This window comes from Lepisma saccharinum, chromosome 18 (assembly GCF_977018435.1).
Source record: "Lepisma saccharinum chromosome 18, izLepSacc3.1, whole genome shotgun sequence".
In the NCBI taxonomy this organism is placed as follows: Eukaryota; Metazoa; Arthropoda; class Insecta; order Zygentoma; family Lepismatidae; genus Lepisma; species Lepisma saccharinum.
This window is the reverse complement of record NC_139246.1, coordinates 40,172,790-40,197,284: the sequence shown is the minus strand read 5'-3', so window position 1 is coordinate 40,197,284 and position 24,495 is coordinate 40,172,790. Positions and strand designations below refer to the sequence as shown.

The 24,495-nt window shown below is 37.1% G+C and overlaps 1 protein-coding gene across 1 annotated transcript in view; it reads right to left on the bottom strand.

Moving 5' to 3' along the window:
* LOC146002016 (farnesol dehydrogenase-like) overlaps positions 1 to 23,447 on the bottom strand; it is a 60,430-nt gene extending 36,983 nt beyond the window's left edge. The window contains exon 1 of the mRNA XM_083139724.1: positions 23,182 to 23,447. Coding sequence (XP_082995850.1) covers positions 23,182 to 23,313 — 132 coding nt within the window. The 5' untranslated portion in view covers positions 23,314 to 23,447. The remainder of the gene's footprint in view (positions 1 to 23,181) is intronic.
* Positions 23,448 to 24,495: the final 1,048 nt, after the last annotated feature.

Genomic DNA, 24,495 nt, shown 5'->3' with positions numbered 1-24,495 from the left:
CTTGTGATAATCACCAAATGTCTGGCATTTTAAATTGTTCCACATCAACTGGGCATGGTGATAATCATCATCAGTGATTCCAGATGTTCTGATTTTGCTGTAAAACTCTTGTTGTGGTGGCAGAGAACACTCATCAAATTTAGAAAAATCTGTAACATAATCATATGGATATACACCCTTCCGCCTAATTAATTTCAGGTCCTGATTTGGAAACAAAACACATGTGATTTTGAATTGATCATCAGATAATTGAGTGGCCAGTGTAGCCAGGCTAGCAGACAGAATTCTCTAGGAATCAAGAAATCTTAAGTGAATAGAAACACCATTAACTTTAATTATTTTGCTAATAGCAATATATTTTTCATTATTTTCAGCTAAAATATTTAAATTCTGCTTGTTAAACCCCTCGTACCTGATCAGTTGATGGAAATCATAATTGGATGCTCCATGGCAAAATATAGGGACAAATTTTGGTCTCTGGATCTTAATATTACAGCTATTACACAGGGCCATTAAGAATTTACCATCTGTATGAGAATGGTGTTTCACCTTGATATTTGTATCTGAAAATTCAGAATCACATACCGGGCATTTTTCTGCATTGTTGAAATCTTCAATCTGATCCTTTGTTAAAGGCAACATGGGATTTGATTTTAATAAGATATTAGATGCTATGTCATGGCACTCATTTTCTATTCTATGTGCAAATTCTTTGATGGCATCTGGTCCCATGTATAAGTATTCTTTACTAACAACACCATCCTGTACAACAACATAATAAAAACTAGAAGGTTCATGTAACTGGTATGGTGTAATTGAAGATTCCTCAGGATCTGGGCTACAGAATGCAAGAGGTTTGAGATTTGATTCAAAATCACAGACTATATATGCTGGGTGTTCAATTCAAATTTTTTGAATTTGGCATTTTCACTTGGATTACGCATCACCATATGAACAGGTTTATGGTTGCCACAGTATTTCAGATGCTCAATTAACTTGTTTTTAGCAATTTCTGCATTCACTTCACAAACCCCATTTATTATTTTTTTACCATCAAATACAGTTAAACATCTTCTGCACAACTTGAATATTGTATTGGATTTGTCTAGTTGTTTTCTGACTAAAGCTTCAAGACTGCGTATCAGAGTATAATGGTGTGTATCATCCCCTTCAATTAAGAGCAGATCAATCGGAACAGCAGAATCATCATCAAATGTACTGATTCTGAGAGGTGCTATCAAGCAATTGCCACGGCCAGTAGAACAAATAAATACATTAATAGATAATTGTTTACCATTGATATTCCTGGCCTTTTTTTCAAATTTATCAATATTCTGAACAGACATTGGATATTCTAAACCCTCCATTGCTTCATCAAAATCATTTTCATGTTGTTTATAATAACTTATTCGCTCAGGATGCCTTGAAACTGGATACAAAGCAGCTAAAATACACCACAAAAAGCATTTCTCATCATTATTTTTTATATTAACCACGGCTTGTTTGTTTTTAATATTGGCAGGTAATGGCAAATATGTAGATCCTTGTAATGGGCTGAATTCAGAAATATTAACATAGAGCTTGTGTGGAGACCCGCATAGGCTCCATCCAGACTCTTTTCCAGCAAATTCAGAGTGTTTAATATTCAATTGATCTATCAAACTGCTTATTATTTTGTCTGAATTTGCATTTGAATATACAGCTACAGTTTCTGTTATGTGGGGCTGTGTAAATTTTGTGCCATTTGGCTTCTTATATTGTGTAAACAATTTGAGGGACAGCTTATAAGAGCCATTTTGTGCATTTAGAATTGCCTGCACATCAGAATTTATACTGTTCAAAAAATTCTTAATGTCACATCTTGGCTCTGATACAAACCGGTAATCCCTAAGTTGGCCATTAAAACTGCTATGGATAGGTGGTGCATAGCGTGGCTGCTTTGCCGGTCCAGCATTAACAGGTGTTTCATGCTTCCTTTTCAGACCAGATGTAGATGGTTGTGGGGGCAATGTTGATGACTGTTCATAACAAATACACTTATGCCATTTGTAATAAGCCTTGCTTAATATTTTATGGCATCTTGGACACATTTTTGTAGCCTTTCTGCATTTCTTAGGGTCACAAATATGCCGGTGTCTAGACCAATTAGAACTAGATATATTTTTATTACACTGATTGCAATATTTTTGATTTGGCATTTTTGTTGTTTGTTTATATAAAATTTCTTGGTCCAAAAAACAGAACTATGGATAATATGTCAAAACAATTATAACAGCAGCTAGTGGCTGAGCTGGTGCTTTTATACCCAAACAACAGCAATAACTAGGCTCTGATGATCCCCAACATAAAATAGTTTTGCTCTTTTATGCTGTTGTACAACACACTTTACCAGGTTTCAAACCTCAGCTGTATATCAGCTAGCAGTAAATATTCTCAAAATCTCACGTGTGGAGATATTATTTTGCCACATGTATTTCAATCTTACATATTTTATCAGGACTCAAACCCAGAGCTCTTGTTTACAAGGCAACAATATTAACACTTTGCCATCAGAGGAGACCTCACATTTTACCAGGGCTCAAACCCAGAGCTCTTGTTTACAAGGCAACAATATTAACACTTTGCCATCAGAGGAGACCTCACATTTTACCAGGCCTCAAACCCAGGAATTATAAGCTATATATCAGCTAAATACAGTCAAAATTGGATTTTAACTGTGCAATAAATATTCTCAATATCTGACTCGTGTATATATTAACAGAACAAGGCAAAACCTGAATTGGATTCAGGCATGCAACATGCAAGAGGCTAATACAGAATTGGAGTCAATGGCATGAAAGCCCATACATGCACAATAATTTCCCCTTTTAGCTGTGTAGATTATATCTCTTGCATGCTAGCATATAAAATCTCCCAGGCATGCATAATTTATTGCTGGCCGGGACATGAAACTGATCAAAGATTAGAAAGAACATGAAACATTGTACTGATCTGTAAGTTGCAGAGCATGGGAATATAAGCTTTTTGCCTTAGTTTTAAGTGTAGCCAAAACAAAATCAAGGGGGGGCATATTTTTGACAAGTTTATGGACAACAATCTGGCAGATGCAGCTTTTACACACATATGCAAATCTGTCTGAGGGGGGTTCTTCATTTCTACACTAGAATTCAAGATTCTTGGGATTTTGACAGAATAACACACTATAAACAATAAAATCATATGGGTACTTGACATAATTTTAAGTGTGGGCAAATCTGTCTGAGGGGGTTCTTCTTTTCTACACTAGGATTCAAAATTTTTAGGATTAGGAGCATATCACACTTGAAGAATTGAGGCTTATAGGCATCTTGGCATAATTTTAAGTGTGGGCAAATCGGGCTGTTTAATCATATGAGCTATAAGTGTCCTCATCCTATATACTTTTATACTACTCACGAGGTAATTTATTTGTAATTTTACTGACTATAAATATCTCTATGAAAAACGGGAAAATTTTGCGAGAAAAACGCAAAAAAATTCGTCTTGTTGTTCCTTTGTAAAATTATTGGTCGTGATTACTCTGAAGTGCATAAATGCGACGTTTTATGGCAAAAGTTATTTATGTAGAACAAAATATCCCTAACAATGTTAATATGAAATTCTATCGTGAAAATCCAATTCTGATGGCTATATGCGTAACTAAACTGGTACCCTGAAAATTTTAATGAGCGAACGCCACTGGTTCGTTGTAATTCCATGTTAAGTGTTTCTGAGCTTCCAACGTGCTCAAAGTACTCGGGAGAGCTACAGTTCGGAAAAAGGAATTCGCTGACAAAGTTCCTGCAAAGTTGCATTTTCGTGGTCGCTTGGAAGGACTGAACTAATTTCTCTACATCGACAGCAAGAGATCTCGGAGGCTCGCTGCCGTCGTGTTCGGGCGACATCTTCGGGAACCGTTCGGGTGCCGTCGGAGAGGTGGAGGGGGGAAAATCGTTGCTTCGGGCAACGGGCAAAAGAGTCTGCTGCCTGGACGGCAAGCTTACAACGTGCGGAGAAGGAAAATGCAACGCGATGATTCGCTGACTAGCAGCATGACGTGTTAATGTTTACAAAACTTTAAATTACCACAAACAAGGTTTAGTAAGAGCTGCGAGAATCTAAATGAAGTCAAGGACTTTTAAAATTACGTCATAGGCGGGATGGAAAGAGAGAAAAGATCGTCGCGCTTGCGACAGCGTGTTTACTTGAACACTTCCGTGGTCGTACAATAATAAGACTTGGGAAGATGCTAGCAAAATAAATGACTAATAAACCTTGCATAAAGTATACTCAAACCTAAAAAATAAATTATACTTAAAATTTGAATCGTAATGAATATAAAAAAAATTCTAGGCGAACGTGTAGTCGTAAAAAATATGATTTGTGAAAGATACAACAGGTTCGGAAACCTGAGAATTTGGCTTACTTTCCGCTTTTAAAGTGACATCTGAAACTTTCTCGACTTTTGCTGTTGACTGATTTACAAATAACATTCACAACTGGCTGAACAAAGAGTGAAATAGGCAATTCACTTTCCATTTTGCGGCTGTTTTGAACAAAATTTAGACCCTTGCTTACGGCAAAATTCCTGAACTCTATTTTTAACAGATACAATATTCTTCGGCAAATCTAAAATGTCGTCTTTGGTGACTAAAATATTTCTGGATAATTCTTGAACTTCTTGTTGTACCCTAGGTTGAATAATAATGGACGGAGGAAGGGGTGGGGGAATTGGCAGGTGACTCGTTTTCAATGGTACCACTTCAACCATCGGTGCAACATCATCGTAAATCTGGTCAATGGATGGTGAATCATTATTAAGTTTGCTTAACGGTAATTCGTTGGTACACTCATGGTCATAAATAATATATTTCTTGCGTTCACATTGACAGTAACAAATTATGAGAATTATAAAAATACTAATAATAAATATTGTTAATAATAAACTTGTAATTATAATATAAGGATAGTCAAAGGACTTGTTCAACAGATAAATAAAATTAGAAGCTTTTACGTATGGAAGAAATCCGTTTAAAATAACTAAAATCGCAATGATTTTCATGTTGCTTAGACAATCAAAACAAACAGTTCTTCAAAACTAATACGTACTTAAGCCTGCCTAGTCTAAATTAGTAGGTATTTTAACTCAACTTTTAATTATTCCTGACTTTAGGCTCAATTCATCTGCGTAATTTATTTATTTGATTTAATTTATTTATTCTCTAAATTTATGGTGTTATTTTTATTCTTAAATACTTAAAATCAATCGAACAGTACTGAGGTACAGTGTCTCTCAAAAGTTTTAGGACAACGACATTTTAAACTAGGCAACCCAATTTACACAAGCCGTTGGTGGGTTGCGTGCAGAGTTAGGCTCAATTTCAGGGTTGCCACATGCACAATAGATATTTATAAAACACGCGAAAGAAATATAAACAAGTATTATTGTATAAAATTATTAAAAATATCACTATTATATCGCAAATGACAAAATTCTTTCTGAAAGAAAAAAAATAGGTTTTCTAGTATTTCATCGCTGATGAGTCTACAGTAAGGAAAAGAGGTGAGAGGAAACGAAAGGTCACAAAGGAGAGGAGAAAGAGAAAGCGAAAGGAGAAGAGGAAAAGTAGAGGAGAGAAGAAAGAAAGGATAGACGAGGAGAGGAGATGTAGTGAGGAGAATGGAAAAAGATTCGAGGAGAGATGAGGAAAAAAGAACGAAGAAGAGAAAAGAGAAGGAAAACGAGAGGAGAGGAGAGGAGAGGAGGAGACGAGAAGAGGGAAGTGGAGAGTAGAGTAAAGGAGAGAAAAAGAGAAGAACGAAAAAAGAGAGAATAGTGCAGTGGAGTCGAAAATCTAAGACAGGAAAGGAGATAAGACGAGTGGAGAAGAGTGGGATGGAGATAAGATGCGAGAAAAGTAGGGAAGGCGATATGAGATAAAAGCAGAACGGAAAGAGGGGAGAGAAGAAGGAGAAGGAACTGGAGAGAAGAGGTAGTTGCAGAAAATACCGTCTGAGCGTCAAGAAAGGATGCATTGGTCAAATTATCGACATGAAACATTCAATAACATTTTGAAATGTATTGGAGAATATATTAGATCGGTGCGAAATGCCTTTTGGCTGAGTTCAGAGCAAATTAAAATCTTCCATGTAAGATCTTTGATTTTACCTGCGATTACACCACTAAAAAAATGAACGTAATTTTTAATATTTATAAGAATTATTCAATTTTTCTCCGCTTCTCGGTTCGTTGAAATGGAGATTTTGTAATTCAATATTTCCCCTCCCCCCATCGTTAATTCCAAACTGAATCATTCCGATTCACACGGCGTGGACAATGAACACAATGGGATATGTCTAAAACTTACGAAAATTTTCTGCCAGCGGAAGGGTTTGAACCTACGACCATCAGATTGACAATCCTGAACGGTAACCACTACCCTACAACCTTTAGCTCCTTAAACCAGGTAGAAGAACCACTACACTACGCCTTTACCTTCGAATGAAACAATTATTTTTTTAAGTATTATGTCCCTCCAATATTGTAAATGTCGTTTGGTATACGTGTAGTTGAACTTTTACTATAATTTTGATTTGCTTTCTTGTAGAATAACCGATATCTTCGAGAAATAATTTTCGAAGTAATTAAAAACGAGAATATTGGTAGTTGTGAAAATGCGAGTTATTTCTTCTAGCTTATTATTGTGATTAGGCATTACTAATGGAAAATATCTAGAGGCTTCAATATTACAGGACGATGTTCTTTTCCTGTGATACTCTAACAGACAAAATGCTTGTTTACTGATGCAAGTCTTGTGTCCAGAACAGTCTTATGAAATGTATTTGCTGTTGCGTAAGATAACACGAAATAATTACACCGTTTGCGAACTACCAAATCTGTGCAACGTTATACGTAAACAGGTGGAAAATTTTATTCATAAAATCACTTCACATTTGACAGTGTTAGTCAATAGAGACTCGTGGGACACTGTGTTAAGGTGCTGGACTAAATCCTTCTAATTTCTCTTCCTCGAAGAACAACAATTTCTAAGGAAGAGCAACAGTGATGATCTTTCTTATTTCTTTTAAATGCTTACACTTTCCTTTAATTGGGTTAAAAATAAATAAGAATATTGCTTGCATTTCTGTCATTGACGTAGACCAGAGAGAGAGACAGACAGACAGACAGATATTACAAAATAGTTCAAATACTGCGAACGCCATTAAAAAGTCATGATAATTCTATGTTGCGTACTTAGAATTATTCATACAATAAAGAACATGTCTAATTGTGAGTTAACAAAAAAAAACAATAATAAAGATACATTTTTGCATCACGATTGCAGTTCGAAAAAGTCGGGACAAGGATTGAAAGTAACGCACTATCCTGACTAAATCGGTGAATCGGACGTCTGCTAGCCTTGCATCAATGATTACAAAACTAAAACCACCCAATATTGCAGCTTGAAGACTTTTGCGCAAGAAACAGATTCATTTATACAAGAGCAAAAATTGAAATTTTTACACATTTCAAAAATCGACGATGTTATTTTCGTATTTATTTATTTATAGGTTCACAGTTAAATATTTTAGGGTTCGAGGGGGAAGCATGGCCCACATGGTCCCTCCCCTGGGTACTGACCTTACGTAGACAGTGGAAGAGAAATTTTGGAGAACCTTTCTATTAAATTTAGTATTTACATTCACCTTATGCTCAGATAGGTTAAACCGTTTGTTGACAATCGTAAACTTTTCGTTTAACAGATAATATTTGGTTTTAAACGACGGGAGAACATTGGTCGAATTTCCTTTATTGCTCTTTTGAGAGAATATATACTTCTACAATAGCAATCGCGTTCGGAAACCGTGAAAAAAAAATGACTTGGTTTTCAAAGGCAGACAAGCTTGGTAGTCTAGCTTGCTCGTGATCAAAGTGACTCACTCACGCTATTTAAGGCCGCTTCTTATCGCACCCAGCACGTTACAAGTGACCAGAGTCGAATTTTAAAGAGAATCTGAAGAATGGTAGATTTCATCAGAGGCGGCTAGGTAGGCACCAGCTCAACATGCAATAGTTTAAGTGATAATTCCTGACAAACAAAAAACCGTATTGAATAATTATTGGGATAGTAATACGTGTATCCGCTCTTTTTTAACAATGTAAGCTCGAAGACAATCTGTATTCCATTTATTTATATTGGCAACTTGGTCAACCGGAGGTTATTTTATCGCCTTCGATAATCGAATTGTCTGATCGATTATTTTTTGTTTACCCAGGAACATGCCCCATAGGAGATTTCCGAGACCGGGTTACGCTACTCACTCGTAGCTCCCCAATTTCTTCACGATGGTGGGTTGCCACCGGTCCCATACACAGGCCGAGAACCTAGAGAGTGAGCATAGGCGGACTCGAATCCATGCCGTCCTGCAGTCGGAGGTCACGGAGGAGGACTTTTCTTATTTTACCTTTGGCTAATCGCGACGATGAGGATGAATAATGAATAGAAAAATCAAGAAGGTCAGGCAAAATTGAAATTTTTACACATCCTTGCATCCTTGCATTGAACTCAAGTGGGAAAACGGGTAAAATTAGCATGTCCTGAATTGCCACACATATAAACAGTTATTTCATTAATATTTGTCAATGTCTTTGAAGCAGTACACAATTATCGTTAGAGTATCATTATTCATGATCTTATATATATAAAAATATCCCGTTGAACGTGTGTCAATTAATTTATTTGTTTATTTTTTTTATAAATTCCATATGCAGAACAATGTAGCCACTAGACTATATACTGCTATTACAAATAATGTTACCATGCTCTTGTTTAATGGAAGGGATTATTTTTTAAGGAACATCTAGTATGGAGGATCGAACGTGGGACCGCAATGCTTTCAAGAACTCTAACCAATACATTACGCCCTTTGTTTTCTTGGAGCTACTGTTCCTAATTATTCTGTCGCCTCAATATTGTAAACGTTATCTGCAAAAAAGAAGTTAAATACTCAGATATAGCTCTGTACTTCTAGAATTACTTGATGCACATGCATTTGAAATTTAACTCTGAATTTCTTTCTTCGTATTAGTGTATCTAAGCTTGTGAATATATTTTATTTGTAATTTTATAACGGTTTCATGAACATCTACGAAATAGTTCCTTATAACTTGGAATATGGTGAATAGATATGAAATGTCTTGAAATTAATTTTCGACCACTAGATTTTGGCAAGGGAATTATGTGTGATCTGTTTCCAGTTATTCATTGCTTAAACAAACGTTTTAAAACTATGTGGAATTTTTATTCTGGGATAAGTTTCTTTACTAGCTACATGTATGCGAACTACACTCTGTCCCACTTATCTCTGGAGCAGGTGAACGGAAACAAGTATCTGAGCAGCGATGAACACGTGAGAGGAATGGGATTGCGTGGAGGGAGGAAAGCCACTGCAGTTACCAGCCTTCCCAGCAGCGTGCACTGATTCGCTCAGTCCACTCGATCTCCTCTCCCCTCTCTCCACTTCTCTTCCGCTATGCGCGGCTTTGCTCTAGAGATGCTGGGACAGGGTACAGTTAATTGTTTCTCAAAAGGTATCATCTATCTCTGTATGCCACACATTTAATTCTTACTCACATGAAAAAAAAATGTCAATTTGTATTCAGGGGTAGTTTCACAGTTACAAACTATTTTGGCCTTGATGAGAAGTTTAGTTTAAGTAGGCATTTTGTTTATAATTTTGAAATTGAGGTCGTCTAAGGTTGAAATCCTCATATTTAAGGCTTGAACTCATCACCTAAGAGGTTGAAGATCGTCCTCGACTTTGTGCGTGGCCTTCTTTGCGTGGTCAAAGGTAAAATAAGAAAAGTCCTCCGCCGTGACCTCCGACTGCAGGACGGCATGGATTCGAGTCCGCCTGTGCTCACTCTCTAGGTTCTCGGCCTGTGTATGGGACCGGTGGCAACCCACCATCGTGAAGAAATTGGGGAGCTACGAGTGAGTAGCGTAACCCGGTCTCGGAAATCTCCTATGGGGCATGTTCCTGGGTAAACAAAAAATAATCGATCAGACAATTCGATTATCGAAGGCGATAAAATAACCTCCGGTTGACCAAGTTGCCAATATAAATAAATGGAATACAGATTGTCTTCGAGCTTACATTGTTAAAAAAGAGCGGATACACGTATTACTATCCCAATAATTATTCAATACGGTTTTTTGTTTGTCAGGAATTATCACTTAAACTATTGCATGTTGAGCTGGTGCCTACCTAGCCGCCTCTGATGAAATCTACCATTCTTCAGATTCTCTTTAAAATTCGACTCTGGTCACTTGTAACGTGCTGGGTGCGATAAGAAGCGGCCTTAAATAGCGTGAGTGAGTCACTTTGATCACGAGCAAGCTAGACTACCAAGCTTGTCTGCCTTTGAAAACCAAGTCATTTTTTTTTCACGGTTTCCGAACGCGATTGCTATTGTAGAAGTATATATTCTCTCAAAAGAGCAATAAAGGAAATTCGACCAATGTTCTCCCGTCGTTTAAAACCAAATATTATCTGTTAAACGAAAAGTTTACGATTGTCAACAAACGGTTTAACCTATCTGAGCATAAGGTGAATGTAAATACTAAATTTAATAGAAAGGTTCTCCAAAATTTCTCTTCCACTGTCTACGTAAGGTCAGTACCCAGGGGAGGGACCATGTGGGCCATGCTTCCCCCTCGAACCCTAAAATATTTAACTGTGAACCTATAAATAAATAAATACGAAAATAACATCGTCGATTTTTGAAATGTGTAAAAATTTCAATTTTTGCTCTTGTATAAATGAATCTGTTTCTTGCGCAAAAGTCTTCAAGCTGCAATATTGGGTGGTTTTAGTTTTGTAATCATTGATGCAAGGCTAGCAGACGTCCGATTCACCGATTTAGTCAGGATAGTGCGTTACTTTCAATCCTTGTCCCGACTTTTTCGAACTGCAATCGTGATGCAAAAATGTATCTTTATTATTGTTTTTTTTTTTGTTAACTCACAATTAGACATGTTCTTTATTGTATGAATAATTCTAAGTACGCAACATAGAATTATCATGACTTTTTAATGGCGTTCGCAGTATTTGAACTATTTTGTAATATCTGTCTGTCTGTCTGTCTCTCTCTCTGGTCTACGTCAATGACAGAAATGCAAGCAATATTCTTATTTATTTTTAACCCAATTAAAGGAAAGTGTAAGCATTTAAAAGAAATAAGAAAGATCATCACTGTTGCTCTTCCTTAGAAATTGTTGTTCTTCGAGGAAGAGAAATTAGAAGGATTTAGTCCAGCACCTTAACACAGTGTCCCACGAGTCTCTATTGACTAACACTGTCAAATGTGAAGTGATTTTATGAATAAAATTTTCCACCTGTTTACGTATAACGTTGCACAGATTTGGTAGTTCGCAAACGGTGTAATTATTTCGTGTTATCTTACGCAACAGCAAATACATTTCATAAGACTGTTCTGGACACAAGACTTGCATCAGTAAACAAGCATTTTGTCTGTTAGAGTATCACAGGAAAAGAACATCGTCCTGTAATATTGAAGCCTCTAGATATTTTCCATTAGTAATGCCTAATCACAATAATAAGCTAGAAGAAATAACTCGCATTTTCACAACTACCAATATTCTCGTTTTTAATTACTTCGAAAATTATTTCTCGAAGATATCGGTTATTCTACAAGAAAGCAAATCAAAATTATAGTAAAAGTTCAACTACACGTATACCAAACGACATTTACAATATTGGAGGGACATAATACTTAAAAAAATAATTGTTTCATTCGAAGGTAAAGGCGTAGTGTAGTGGTTCTTCTACCTGGTTTAAGGAGCTAAAGGTTGTAGGGTAGTGGTTACCGTTCAGGATTGTCAATCTGATGGTCGTAGGTTCAAACCCTTCCGCTGGCAGAAAATTTTCGTAAGTTTTAGACATATCCCATTGTGTTCATTGTCCACGCCGTGTGAATCGGAATGATTCAGTTTGGAATTAACGATGGGGGGAGGGGAAATATTGAATTACAAAATCTCCATTTCAACGAACCGAGAAGCGGAGAAAAATTGAATAATTCTTATAAATATTAAAAATTACGTTCATTTTTTTAGTGGTGTAATCGCAGGTAAAATCAAAGATCTTACATGGAAGATTTTAATTTGCTCTGAACTCAGCCAAAAGGCATTTCGCACCGATCTAATATATTCTCCAATACATTTCAAAATGTTATTGAATGTTTCATGTCGATAATTTGACCAATGCATCCTTTCTTGACGCTCAGACGGTATTTTCTGCAACTACCTCTTCTCTCCAGTTCCTTCTCCTTCTTCTCTCCCCTCTTTCCGTTCTGCTTTTATCTCATATCGCCTTCCCTACTTTTCTCGCATCTTATCTCCATCCCACTCTTCTCCACTCGTCTTATCTCCTTTCCTGTCTTAGATTTTCGACTCCACTGCACTATTCTCTCTTTTTTCGTTCTTCTCTTTTTCTCTCCTTTACTCTACTCTCCACTTCCCTCTTCTCGTCTCCTCCTCTCCTCTCCTCTCCTCTCGTTTTCCTTCTCTTTTCTCTTCTTCGTTCTTTTTTCCTCATCTCTCCTCGAATCTTTTTCCATTCTCCTCACTACATCTCCTCTCCTCGTCTATCCTTTCTTTCTTCTCTCCTCTACTTTTCCTCTTCTCCTTTCGCTTTCTCTTTCTCCTCTCCTTTGTGACCTTTCGTTTCCTCTCACCTCTTTTCCTTACTGTAGACTCATCAGCGATGAAATACTAGAAAACCTATTTTTTTTCTTTCAGAAAGAATTTTGTCATTTGCGATATAATAGTGATATTTTTAATAATTTTATACAATAATACTTGTTTATATTTCTTTCGCGTGTTTTATAAATATCTATTGTGCATGTGGCAACCCTGAAATTGAGCCTAACTCTGCACGCAACCCACCAACGGCTTGTGTAAATTGGGTTGCCTAGTTTAAAATGTCGTTGTCCTAAAACTTTTGAGAGACACTGTACCTCAGTACTGTTCGATTGATTTTAAGTATTTAAGAATAAAAATAACACCATAAATTTAGAGAATAAATAAATTAAATCAAATAAATAAATTACGCAGATGAATTGAGCCTAAAGTCGGGAATAATTAAAAGTTGAGTTAAAATACCTACTAATTTAGACTAGGCAGGCTTAAGTACGTATTAGTTTTGAAGAACTGTTTGTTTTGATTGTCTAAGCAACATGAAAATCATTGCGATTTTAGTTATTTTAAACGGATTTCTTCCATACGTAAAAGCTTCTAATTTTATTTATCTGTTGAACAAGTCCTTTGACTATCCTTATATTATAATTACAAGTTTATTATTAACAATATTTATTATTAGTATTTTTATAATTCTCATAATTTGTTACTGTCAATGTGAACGCAAGAAATATATTATTTATGACCATGAGTGTACCAACGAATTACCGTTAAGCAAACTTAATAATGATTCACCATCCATTGACCAGATTTACGATGATGTTGCACCGATGGTTGAAGTGGTACCATTGAAAACGAGTCACCTGCCAATTCCCCCACCCCTTCCTCCGTCCATTATTATTCAACCTAGGGTACAACAAGAAGTTCAAGAATTATCCAGAAATATTTTAGTCACCAAAGACGACATTTTAGATTTGCCGAAGAATATTGTATCTGTTAAAAATAGAGTTCAGGAATTTTGCCGTAAGCAAGGGTCCAAATTTTGTTCAAAACAGCCGCAAAATGGAAAGTGAATTGCCTATTTCACTCTTTGTTCAGCCAGTTGTGAATGTTATTTGTAAATCAGTCAACAGCAAAAGTCGAGAAAGTTTCAGATGTCACTTTAAAAGCGGAAAGTAAGCCAAATTCTCAGGTTTCCGAACCTGTTGTATCTTTCACAAATCATATTTTTTACGACTACACGTTCGCCTAGAATTTTTTTTATATTCATTACGATTCAAATTTTAAGTATAATTTATTTTTTAGGTTTGAGTATACTTTATGCAAGGTTTATTAGTCATTTATTTTGCTAGCATCTTCCCAAGTCTTATTATTGTACGACCACGGAAGTGTTCAAGTAAACACGCTGTCGCAAGCGCGACGATCTTTTCTCTCTTTCCATCCCGCCTATGACGTAATTTTAAAAGTCCTTGACTTCATTTAGATTCTCGCAGCTCTTACTAAACCTTGTTTGTGGTAATTTAAAGTTTTGTAAACATTAACACGTCATGCTGCTAGTCAGCGAATCATCGCGTTGCATTTTCCTTCTCCGCACGTTGTAAGCTTGCCGTCCAGGCAGCAGACTCTTTTGCCCGTTGCCCGAAGCAACGATTTTCCCCCCTCCACCTCTCCGACGGCACCCGAACGGTTCCCGAAGATGTTGCCCGAACACGACGGCAGCGAGCTTCCGAGATCTCTTGCTGTCGATGTAGAGAAATTAGTTCAGTCCTTCCAAGCGACCACGAAAATGCAACTTTGCAGGAACTTTGTCAGCGAATTCCTTTTTCCGAACTGTAGCTCTCCCGAGTACTTTGAGCACGTTGGAAGCTCAGAAACACTTAACATGGAATTACAACGAACCAGTGGAGTTCGCTCATTAAAATTTTCAGGGTACCAGTTTAGTTACGCATATAGCCATCAGAATTGGATTTTCACGATAGAATTTCATATTAACATTGTTAGGGATATTTTGTTCTACATAAATAACTTTTGCCATAAAACGTCGCATTTATGCACTTCAGAGTAATCACGACCAATAATTTTACAAAGGAACAACAAGACGAATTTTTTTGCGTTTTTCTCGCAAAATTTTCCCGTTTTTCATAGAGATATTTATAGTGAGTAAATTTTTTGGGAAATCGACGTACATTTGGTTTAAATCAGGATAAAGTCAAACGAAATTTCGATAAAATCAGGAAAATTTTTACAAAAGGGCAATTTTAGTACTTTATGCACATAGAGTAATCAAATTTGTCAGCAACATGCCAAGGCTAAGCCTCGTTGATTGGCACAGGCATGTGCAGCAAAAGTCGCCACGGCACCGTTAGCCTTTCCAAATTTAAACAGTGTGGTTTTCCACAAATGTTAGAATTTGAGAAGTTATTATTATTATTATTAGGAAATTTAGCTCACTTACCCAATTTGCACCTTATTTGACAATGCAGCAATGAATTCATAACTTCTTACTGATTAACTTAGTGTTAATTTTAGTACAGTAGGTAATATTAGTAATTTGTATTTATATTCTAATATATTGCATAACTATTCTCGATCTATTTCGTTTAGACAAACCTAAGGGATTGACGCACCGAGTTGTAAAATTTCTTTTGTTTAAAGAAAATTTGAAATTGAGAAAGTTTTTATTATCTTTATTGTGTTTAAAATTTGAATTTCACTTTTTTAATTCCCTGATGCTATATTTGTTACCGCCTGGAGTTTCAACGAAAGTCAGAAGTAGCATTTACTGAATTTTTTGTTTTACATTGCATTATATCAACCACGGTAAATTGCACTGGCCTATTATTTATTAGGAGGCCATTAGAGGCTTGCCAAAGCAACCTTTTAGGACTCTAATAGCTTACTTTGCGCAAATCGAAGTTATATATTTATTTTAAGGGTTCACAACATAATCATTTTTTAAATTTAAACAGAATTTAGAACATGCTTGCAACACTTACTTTTGTTTATTAATTTTACATTTTGTAATTTTGAAGTGAAGTCTATTACTGACAATAAATTATTTCAGTTTATTAGAACACGTAATGGTATTTTAATATCAGGCTCAGGTCAATTTATTGATATTCAGAATTTGAATAATAATTTGAACACCCATAGATCAATTCAGATTAACGAAGGGCAATCTATATTTTTTAATTATCAGGATTTTTTGCAGATTATTGTGGATCGACAAATTTTACATACAAGAATTTTAGCTTTTGAACAAGTAAAAATGAAGAAAATTGAATTATTACTTAATATTCCCAAGAATTTATCTGATTTTACTATTCCTCAATGGACTCCGCTTGAACTTGCTTTAAAGCAACTTAATCAATCGATTAGTAAGGGCATTTCATTTCAGGAATTAGTTTTAAACCCTTTGCCCATGTCTATATTAGTATTTGTTATTTGGAATTTATTGCTAACGATAACGCTGGGGTATTAGTTGTATAAGCATTATCAACTCACGAGACAGGTTCAATCAGAGCAGCACAGTAATAATTAATAATTAAGGCAACACATCAATCATGGACATTAATATTTTAATTACGGTTGGATATTTTATTTAAATTTTCCTTATTTATTTTCAAAGAGTTATGGCAATTATTTAATCAATTTATTTTAATCATATTTTATTTTGATGAGGCAATTTCATTTAATTTCATTTTAAGAAAAGGCAATGGAAATAAGTTTGGTTTTTTGTGCATAAACGTGAATTATATCTACCCATCCTTTGCAATTTCCTTTCTTTATTATAATTTTCCCTTTTAACCTAACCTGTCTATACGGAACGACGTGGACAAACAATGCCTACACCATCCATGGGCATCTTTCATGACGGACATCCGCAGGCAGTCTATTACTACCATGCAGAAAGACTTATCACCATACTACAAGAAAGCATGCAGACTTTTTTTTCTACAAGACGACTACATTTTTCCTGGAAAGCCTATATCAACCAGGAACGTTCCAGTCTAGTGTCACAGACTATCAACGACACCTAGTGAAGGAACCAGATAAATTTCCCTCCACATTGTTTCCAGTTTGGAACAATTTTCCCAATCTCCCAAGTTTTACGGGTCATTTATCACACATTTTACATTACCTAAATTAAGTCAAGAAGAGAAGCAGCAAGAAGATATATCCCACAAGCAGCAATTTGGTTACAACAACTACAGAGTTATTATTCAAGTTGTGCTACAGTGGTTTTCAACATATACACATGCATTATGGGAAAGAATAGTTTTTCATAGCCCTTCTTCCCATGTTCAGTGCAGTACCAGGCATGCTAGCCAGTCTGTACATGCATTATAGTTCTTATTTTACTACAAGGAGGCGACAAGCGCCAGTTGTGTCCATTAACTAGCGCTAGCAACGACTAGTGTAATTTTTTTTTAAGAAGAATTTTTGCACTTTGAATAAATAAACGGACATGCTAGCAATAAAAAACATAACTACAGCACTTTCGAACATTTTAGAAAGCATGCTTTAGTGCCAATGTTTTATGCATATGTTTATCCCAAGCAGTAATTTTTTTTCACCAATATGGAATATCAAAAGCGACACATTTGTTCGCAGAACATTTTCTGATATTTATAATTCAAGAACACAGTTTTGACACTTGCAAGATATTTTTTTCTTCTTTGTGCAGTTATATATCAATATGTTACAAGGCTATATAAATGCAAGGCTATATTACAATATATATATTAACATAATTGAGAAAACTGAACGCTATATTTATGTTTTTTCCAGCGACAGTTTTCAGTGTAACTAATTATATGCATCGAATATTGTATAATAATACATCGGAATGTGCAACATAGCCAGTGAAAGTTCATATATTTGACGACGTCAGGAGTGAAGTGGCTACGCAGTTAGCAAAACATATTACACTTTGGTATAACCAGGCTTTCACACAGACAAAACAGTGAGATGTGTATATTGTGACAATGTTTTACATGCCTACTTACGTTTCTACTTACTTGTGCACCTTTTTAAGCTTTGGTAGTTTATTTGAAGGGTCCATTACGGGCTTCAATTTCTAAAAACATTGGGAACGAGTTTTCCTGGTAAGAACAGCAGCCATTTCAGGTTTTGTTTACATGGCAAGCCATGCCATGCACAGACTATTGACGGAGTGGTCGCGGATGAGCAATTCTACATAATAAACATTACGTACACACAAATGTGGTACATTGAGAGTTATATCGCTTAACTACACGAACTCTTGTGATTCCTAGTCATACAATAGTACATATTATTGTTTTTTATATCATATGAACATACGAATTTGTTATTTTAATTGTCATGTTTAGGGAATGGAAATTTTTTTCATTCGGGATTCGGCAAACAAGAGAAAGTTATGTTTGGTGGTTTTTATTTTGTATATTTGGTTTTTCTAAGAAAATATATGGAATTGGCGAACCTGGGTCATGTCAAGCTTTGCGATTTGACTTTTAAATTTTCAAAAGGGAAAATTTTTCTCCGCGAAGGCGAACGTATCAATCCCTAAGATTGTATGTTTATTTTATTTAAGTCTCTCTGAACGATTCACGTTGACCAGGGCATTCACTTGTTTTTCTCAGCTGTCTCAAGCCTCTTAGGCATGTTTACAATGCATTGTGTTGTGCCATGCAAACCTCCTGAGCATTCATTAAACAGGTAATACTTCTGGTTATAGAGTCAGCGGTTTGCATGGTAGCAATTATAATAAACACGATTCGGCATAGAGGAAGAGCTCGATGGCCTGGGGATATAGAGGGGAGACAAGCTGAGAGAGGACTGACTTTTGGGATTGAGTTGAGAGAGAGAAGGTGGTCAGGAAGGCACTAGGTCAGAAGTGGAACGACGCTCTGGTCGACGAATTGCAGAAGCTTACAGAGGACTTCGCTTATTTTGATTCAGCTAAAGACTTCAGATAGACAGGTAATTATCCTACACCCAGCCATGATTCAGGTTCAACGGTTCATAAAACCCAACGAGTGACCATTGTCTTTTCTGTAGTAAAGTTCCTTAGTGTGATTTTGTACCTTTCGCATTGCCAAGCGTTAACTCGTCATGCCAATGACGAGTGGTCTCATCAAGAGGATGAATGATGACCAATTTACATCACCCCAGAAATTAATTGCATAAACAACTGGTTCAGATCCCTTCATTCTTTAGAATGACACGATATTATAGGCGAAGGGGGGGGGGGGAAGCAATGTCCAATTCTTATCTACATATTAGGCTTTAAATCGACACGCATGATAAGATTCTGGGGACGCATGACATGCTTTGGGATAGATTCAACACTGGCCTCGGTGGTAGGGGCGGCGGTTGGCAACCTTGATTGGAAATCGCTCAACTATCCGTGCTATGCTCTCCAGCTTCTCAATAGCGTTGCGATTAACTCACAGAGGCCGAAAACGGGCGTGAAATAAGCCAAATAGAAAGGAGGCAATTTTGGACCTAAAAGAGAAGAGGAGACAGATGAGTGGAGATGGTTACATAATTTAGACTCTAGCGACTGTCGCGGACCCGTTCACCGGGAAAGACAAGCTCTGATGCCAGGCGCTTGCCGCCGAGTCTCGTAGCGAATGTCATGGAATGCTCTAGTAACACCGAAGAATTGACCAAATTTCAATTGCCAAGTTCTAACCTATGCCTACAACAAGTTCCTTGTGAACACTTTAAACGAGCGGCTAGGGACAGCATTAACACCTTGGTAAATACATGCTAACAGTACCAAAGCGTGCTTGCCTAACCTATCCACGTATGCATCTCGTAATAGTTTAGATAAAAAAATATAACATAACAAACCTATTTAGATGCTTATTTATGCTATTATATACCTACGTGCGTGGATAGGTTAAGTAGACCAGGTTTGGTGCTGTTAGCATGTATTTCCCAAGGTGCTAATGCTGTTCCTAGCGGTTCGTTACTTTAATATGTCAAATCAGCACTATGCCGTGTAACCTTAAGTGGAAAACAGCTTGTTGATGGCTCGGTGAGGTTGGCCAGTTGCAGAATGCTGTTCTTTTTTAATAAATAAGGCTGGACACTTTTCGACAGGAAAATCTTTGATGACTGGACCATTAATAGACACGAATGATTTCCAGTTGTGTTTGTTATATAGCTAATAAATGGTACACTGTATACTTTCAATTGCATTTTCTTTGAGAGGGGTAAAAACATCCCTGGCAGGAATAAAAATATTTTCAGAGCTTCGGAACGGAGTCGGAATGGTACTAAAGGAGCGACTCCGTAACGTCGCTTCCACTTTGGTATAACTATTCAAAAATCGAAGGTTAAAATTGACAACCTACATTCCCTACTTATTAGTTTAAACTTTCCCCTTTGGCTATATTCAAAGTATCATACATAAAGAGAGTAAAAAAAGTTAGATATGGCAACCATGGCGCAAGCGATTTTTTTAAAGGAAACCGCATGCTCTTTCTGCCTCGCCTATTGAAGGTCGAATTGATTCTCTACGGTAGTTTGGTCAATGTTACTGGAACCAATGTTCCGGAATGAAACTCGCATCTCCCGCGGTGTGGACCGTAACATGGGGCCGAACTGCTTTTCCCGAACCAGAAGTTGAACTGAAATGAGTTTCAGTCGCGATCCCTGGTGGCAAGAAATGAGAGAGTGGTTCCATTCCCTCAAATTACAAAATCACAGGTGGCACGTCTGCTATTGTCCCCGGTAGTAGTAGTAGTAGTAGAGTAGTAGTTCTAGTAGTAAGAATGACAATAAAAATAGTAATAATAATAATATGGATACTATTAGTACTAATTAACCTTTCATCGTTAGTGTTTTGTGTCTACTCGTATTCTCCAAGCTCGTTGCTCCGGACCCTGTGGCGGAATGGTTAGCACATCGCGCTACGACGCCAGGGGTCCCGGGTTCGAATCCTGGCCTGGGCATGGACATTTTTGAGTGTCCATTCATCAATTTCATCATATCATCACTCATCCCCATCTTCGCAAATTAGTCAAAAGTGGCACAAAACAGCGAATTAAAATAAAGCAAATCAATCAATCGAACCAAAGTGTATAAGTTCAATGTCGCTCCGGAGCGGAGTGAGATATTTTCTAATTTCCTCTGCTCCGATCCAGTGGGGATCGCCTCAAGGTATAGCTCTGCTTCGAGGCGGAGTGAATTATTTCCTAGAATCCGAATCGTAAACTACAGCTGGAACGTTGATATTCTTCGCTCCGAAACTCTGAATAATTTTATTTAGCGGGGATATTTTTTTTTGGGGGGGGGGTAAAATACTCGTAAAATGCTACATGGTCCACATCCGTTTACAATATTAAAAAATAAGACTGGGTGTTGAACGGGCAAAAAGTTACTCTGAGAAGCATAGGCGTGCGCACGGGGGGGAGGCAGTTGTCCTCCCTAATACTTTCCCTTAGAAATATTATGCAGAGGAATCTTATCGCCGTTATTAAACAATATAATACTCTTAGAGATAAAAATTAATTATTTTCAAGCCGATGAAAGTTCCAAGCAACGCCGGGGGAGGGGGGAAGTGCATTATATCCTATATAATTGGGCTATTCCACTTTGTTCTCTAGCAAAATTTCTTGTTACTAACACTAACACGTATTTGAACTTTAATTTAAAAAATTGGGTGCGTCACCAATTAGGCTATTTTTGCACCCGTCACACTATACGGGGCCCAGCCCCGTATCGTAACAAAAACAAAAGCGTGTCTGAAAACTTAAATATCCTTACCTGGGTTAAAAGCTGAGGCTGTAGAGGGGCACTCAGCACACACAAGAACAAAGCACATGGCAACATACACACAGTCCTACGAAGATTACACCGGCCGCAGGTCCCGACGCCAGAGCCTCGTTTGCCGCCAAGAAGCAGTTACCGGGATGTCCTACGTGGAAGTGAGGTTGACTTTTGGGTGCCTTGTCCACAGGAGCGCCGAAAGCGTGTGGGCCCGGGCCCTTCAGTTCTTAGTTGGGCCCTTCCCGAAAGGGACACAATGTATGATTTACAACGCAATTTCAATTTTGTAACAAAATATTATTTGTGTAATGAAATTTTCGTAAATTATTTTAGGGCTCTTAAGAAATTACGTAGGATTCTTCTCTGAAATGGGCGTTTTACTCTATGTCAGAATTTCTTTCCCCAAATACACAGTTGATTAAGGTAAACACACGGTATATTATTGTTATGTACGAGAATAGAGGAAGAAGCATGGGGATACTCTAGTCCTCGTGTTCTTGAGTGAGTCAGTCCATCGAAAAATAGGTAGGTGCTTAGTTTTCTACACTAATGTAAGCTACTCTTAACTCCATTGTCGGCGTCTGTTGTTCATTTATCAGTTACCTCACTTTATGAACTTCTGAGGCGCCAAAAGTTTGAATGTTTTGGCAATCACTTGCATTCGAAAGAGACAAAAGACAGGAATGAGAAAACGAATTGATCGTCTTTGTTCAGTATATGTCAGTGAATTGTGATGGGTGGATATTGTTGAGCTCAGGGTTCAGAAAGGAGAAAAGAAAAACGGGTTCACTGGTTACTTCAAGAAGAAGTCCAAAAATCTATCTGTTACATCTATGTGGCTACAGAATAAGTATATTGACAGATGCATAGTATAGGATATTTTCATAAGACTGCAGTTCATTCTAATATTGGACCAACGGTGTTTACGCTTTTCGGTAAGAATTGACAATATAGAGAAAGTTTGTAATTCACTTCCTACTTCTTATACTCACTCATTTCTTATTCACTCCTGGTGACGTATCTGGAGTTACGATGTGGGGGTTGCGTGTTGAAATTGTACATTTACGTGTAGAAGTTGTAAAATAACGTTGTTATAATTCTCTATATGGCGTGTTCCGTAGTGACGTGTTCCGTCGATTACGTGCTACAAAGCTAGTAATTCCTTATTGAAAGTGATCATTGGCCCACAAAGCATTCACGGAAGGTTAGCTTAGGTTCAGTCAGGTTAGGCAAGCATAGTTATAACATTTCGTTCGTAAATCTACGCATATACACCTATATATTCAATCGACTTTTTTTCAAATTTCCAGACGTGACCCCAGGTTTTTTTACAACAGATTCGTGATTAGGAGGCCAAAATTAGTTAGTATACCGAAAATTAACAAAATTGGAGACTTTCTCTATATTGTCGCTCCCGCTTTTCTTTATATTTTGGTTAGATTCGACTTTCCTTTACTTGGCAAGTAATTATGAATTTCATTATATCTCCCAACTGCCCCGTCCTTGTGTTTCGTAAGCACAAATATAACAAAATAATGAGATGGAATGAGGTTTTTCTTTCTCTCGACTGAAAAACGAATGGTTTAGCCCCACCCCCTAATCAGAGGGCCTGCGCACGCCCATGCTGAATAGGTCCTGACCCCATCAAAGCCGTCAACTGTAAATTCTGCACAACGCTTACCTGAATCCTGTCGACGCGCCGGGCGCATCCAACGACCTTCATGCCACTCTGCACCAGCTCCCGGGCGATGGCTGCACCAATGCCGGAACTTGCTCCTGTCACCAGAGCGACGCGACCGAACCAACGATCCATTATTGCACAAAATACTTCTCTGCACCGAACTCTGATACACGCAGCCACTAGACACTGAAAGCTGTGATACCGGCGTTTCGCAATCGCTAGGTAAACTTGACGGAAAACACTGCAGAAAAATCTGAACCTTCTCCCACAAGGTTACGTAACGAAACGCCTCGTCAGTGTTGCCAACTACATATTGGAAATTTCACCAGACGCTTGTATTTTTGGGTAACGATGCCCATAGATCGAAGGTGGGGCGGGGTGAGGGAACGCGGGGGAAACCCAGGTAGAATAATTTGCATAAGTGTTCACCCAGCCTCTTCATTCTTCCTCATCTAAAACCTGCCACTTCGTGTAGTGACGACACCAGGGAAAAATAACAAAGTGGAAGGTTCATTCAATGATTGATTTGCTTTATTTTACTTCGCTTCTTGTGCCACTTTTGGCTAATTTGCGAAGATGGGGAAAGCAGAGTTGCAGATAGGGGAATATATAAACTATCAATGTCATGTTTATGAACATAAAGGGTATGAAATCTGATAAAATAAGAACATTTGTGTCAGATAGCAGCTCATTTAATGTGCTGGATACATAGAGTGATTCATTTGTTTTATTTTTCTTTGCTTTTCTGCTACTTACGGCTAATCGTGAAGATTGGTTGATTTGGTGTAAGTCCACTTTATGCACAGTAAGGCTAATCGGGATTGGACCTACAGTTTAATCGTGAAGATAAAGATGAAAAGTGATAAGAAGAAATTGATGAAAGAACAATCACAAACACGATGGACATGAAACGACAAAAGCCCCATGAAGGAATATATAGAAAGTCCAGACGCCAGAGCCTCATTATCCTGCAAAAGTACATCCCAGGGTGTACTACGTGAAAGAGAAGTCCAGAATTGGGCCCCGATGTGTGAAGTCTTTAATCAAGGATATACTACTACTACTAATATTAATAATAGTAATTATTATTATTATTATTATAATAATAATAATTGTTTATTTTAAGTGTTGAGCACAGTATAAAAACCTAATACAGCACTTAGTCAAGTAAAAAAGTACAAAGTTACTCGGATAAAATACATAAGCTGTAGAATAACATAGTGAGAGCAGCATATTTACACTTCAAGTTACAGTTTTAAACGAGGTATATTATATCTCTGATACTAATAATTGTTCATTGTTATATAACATTGT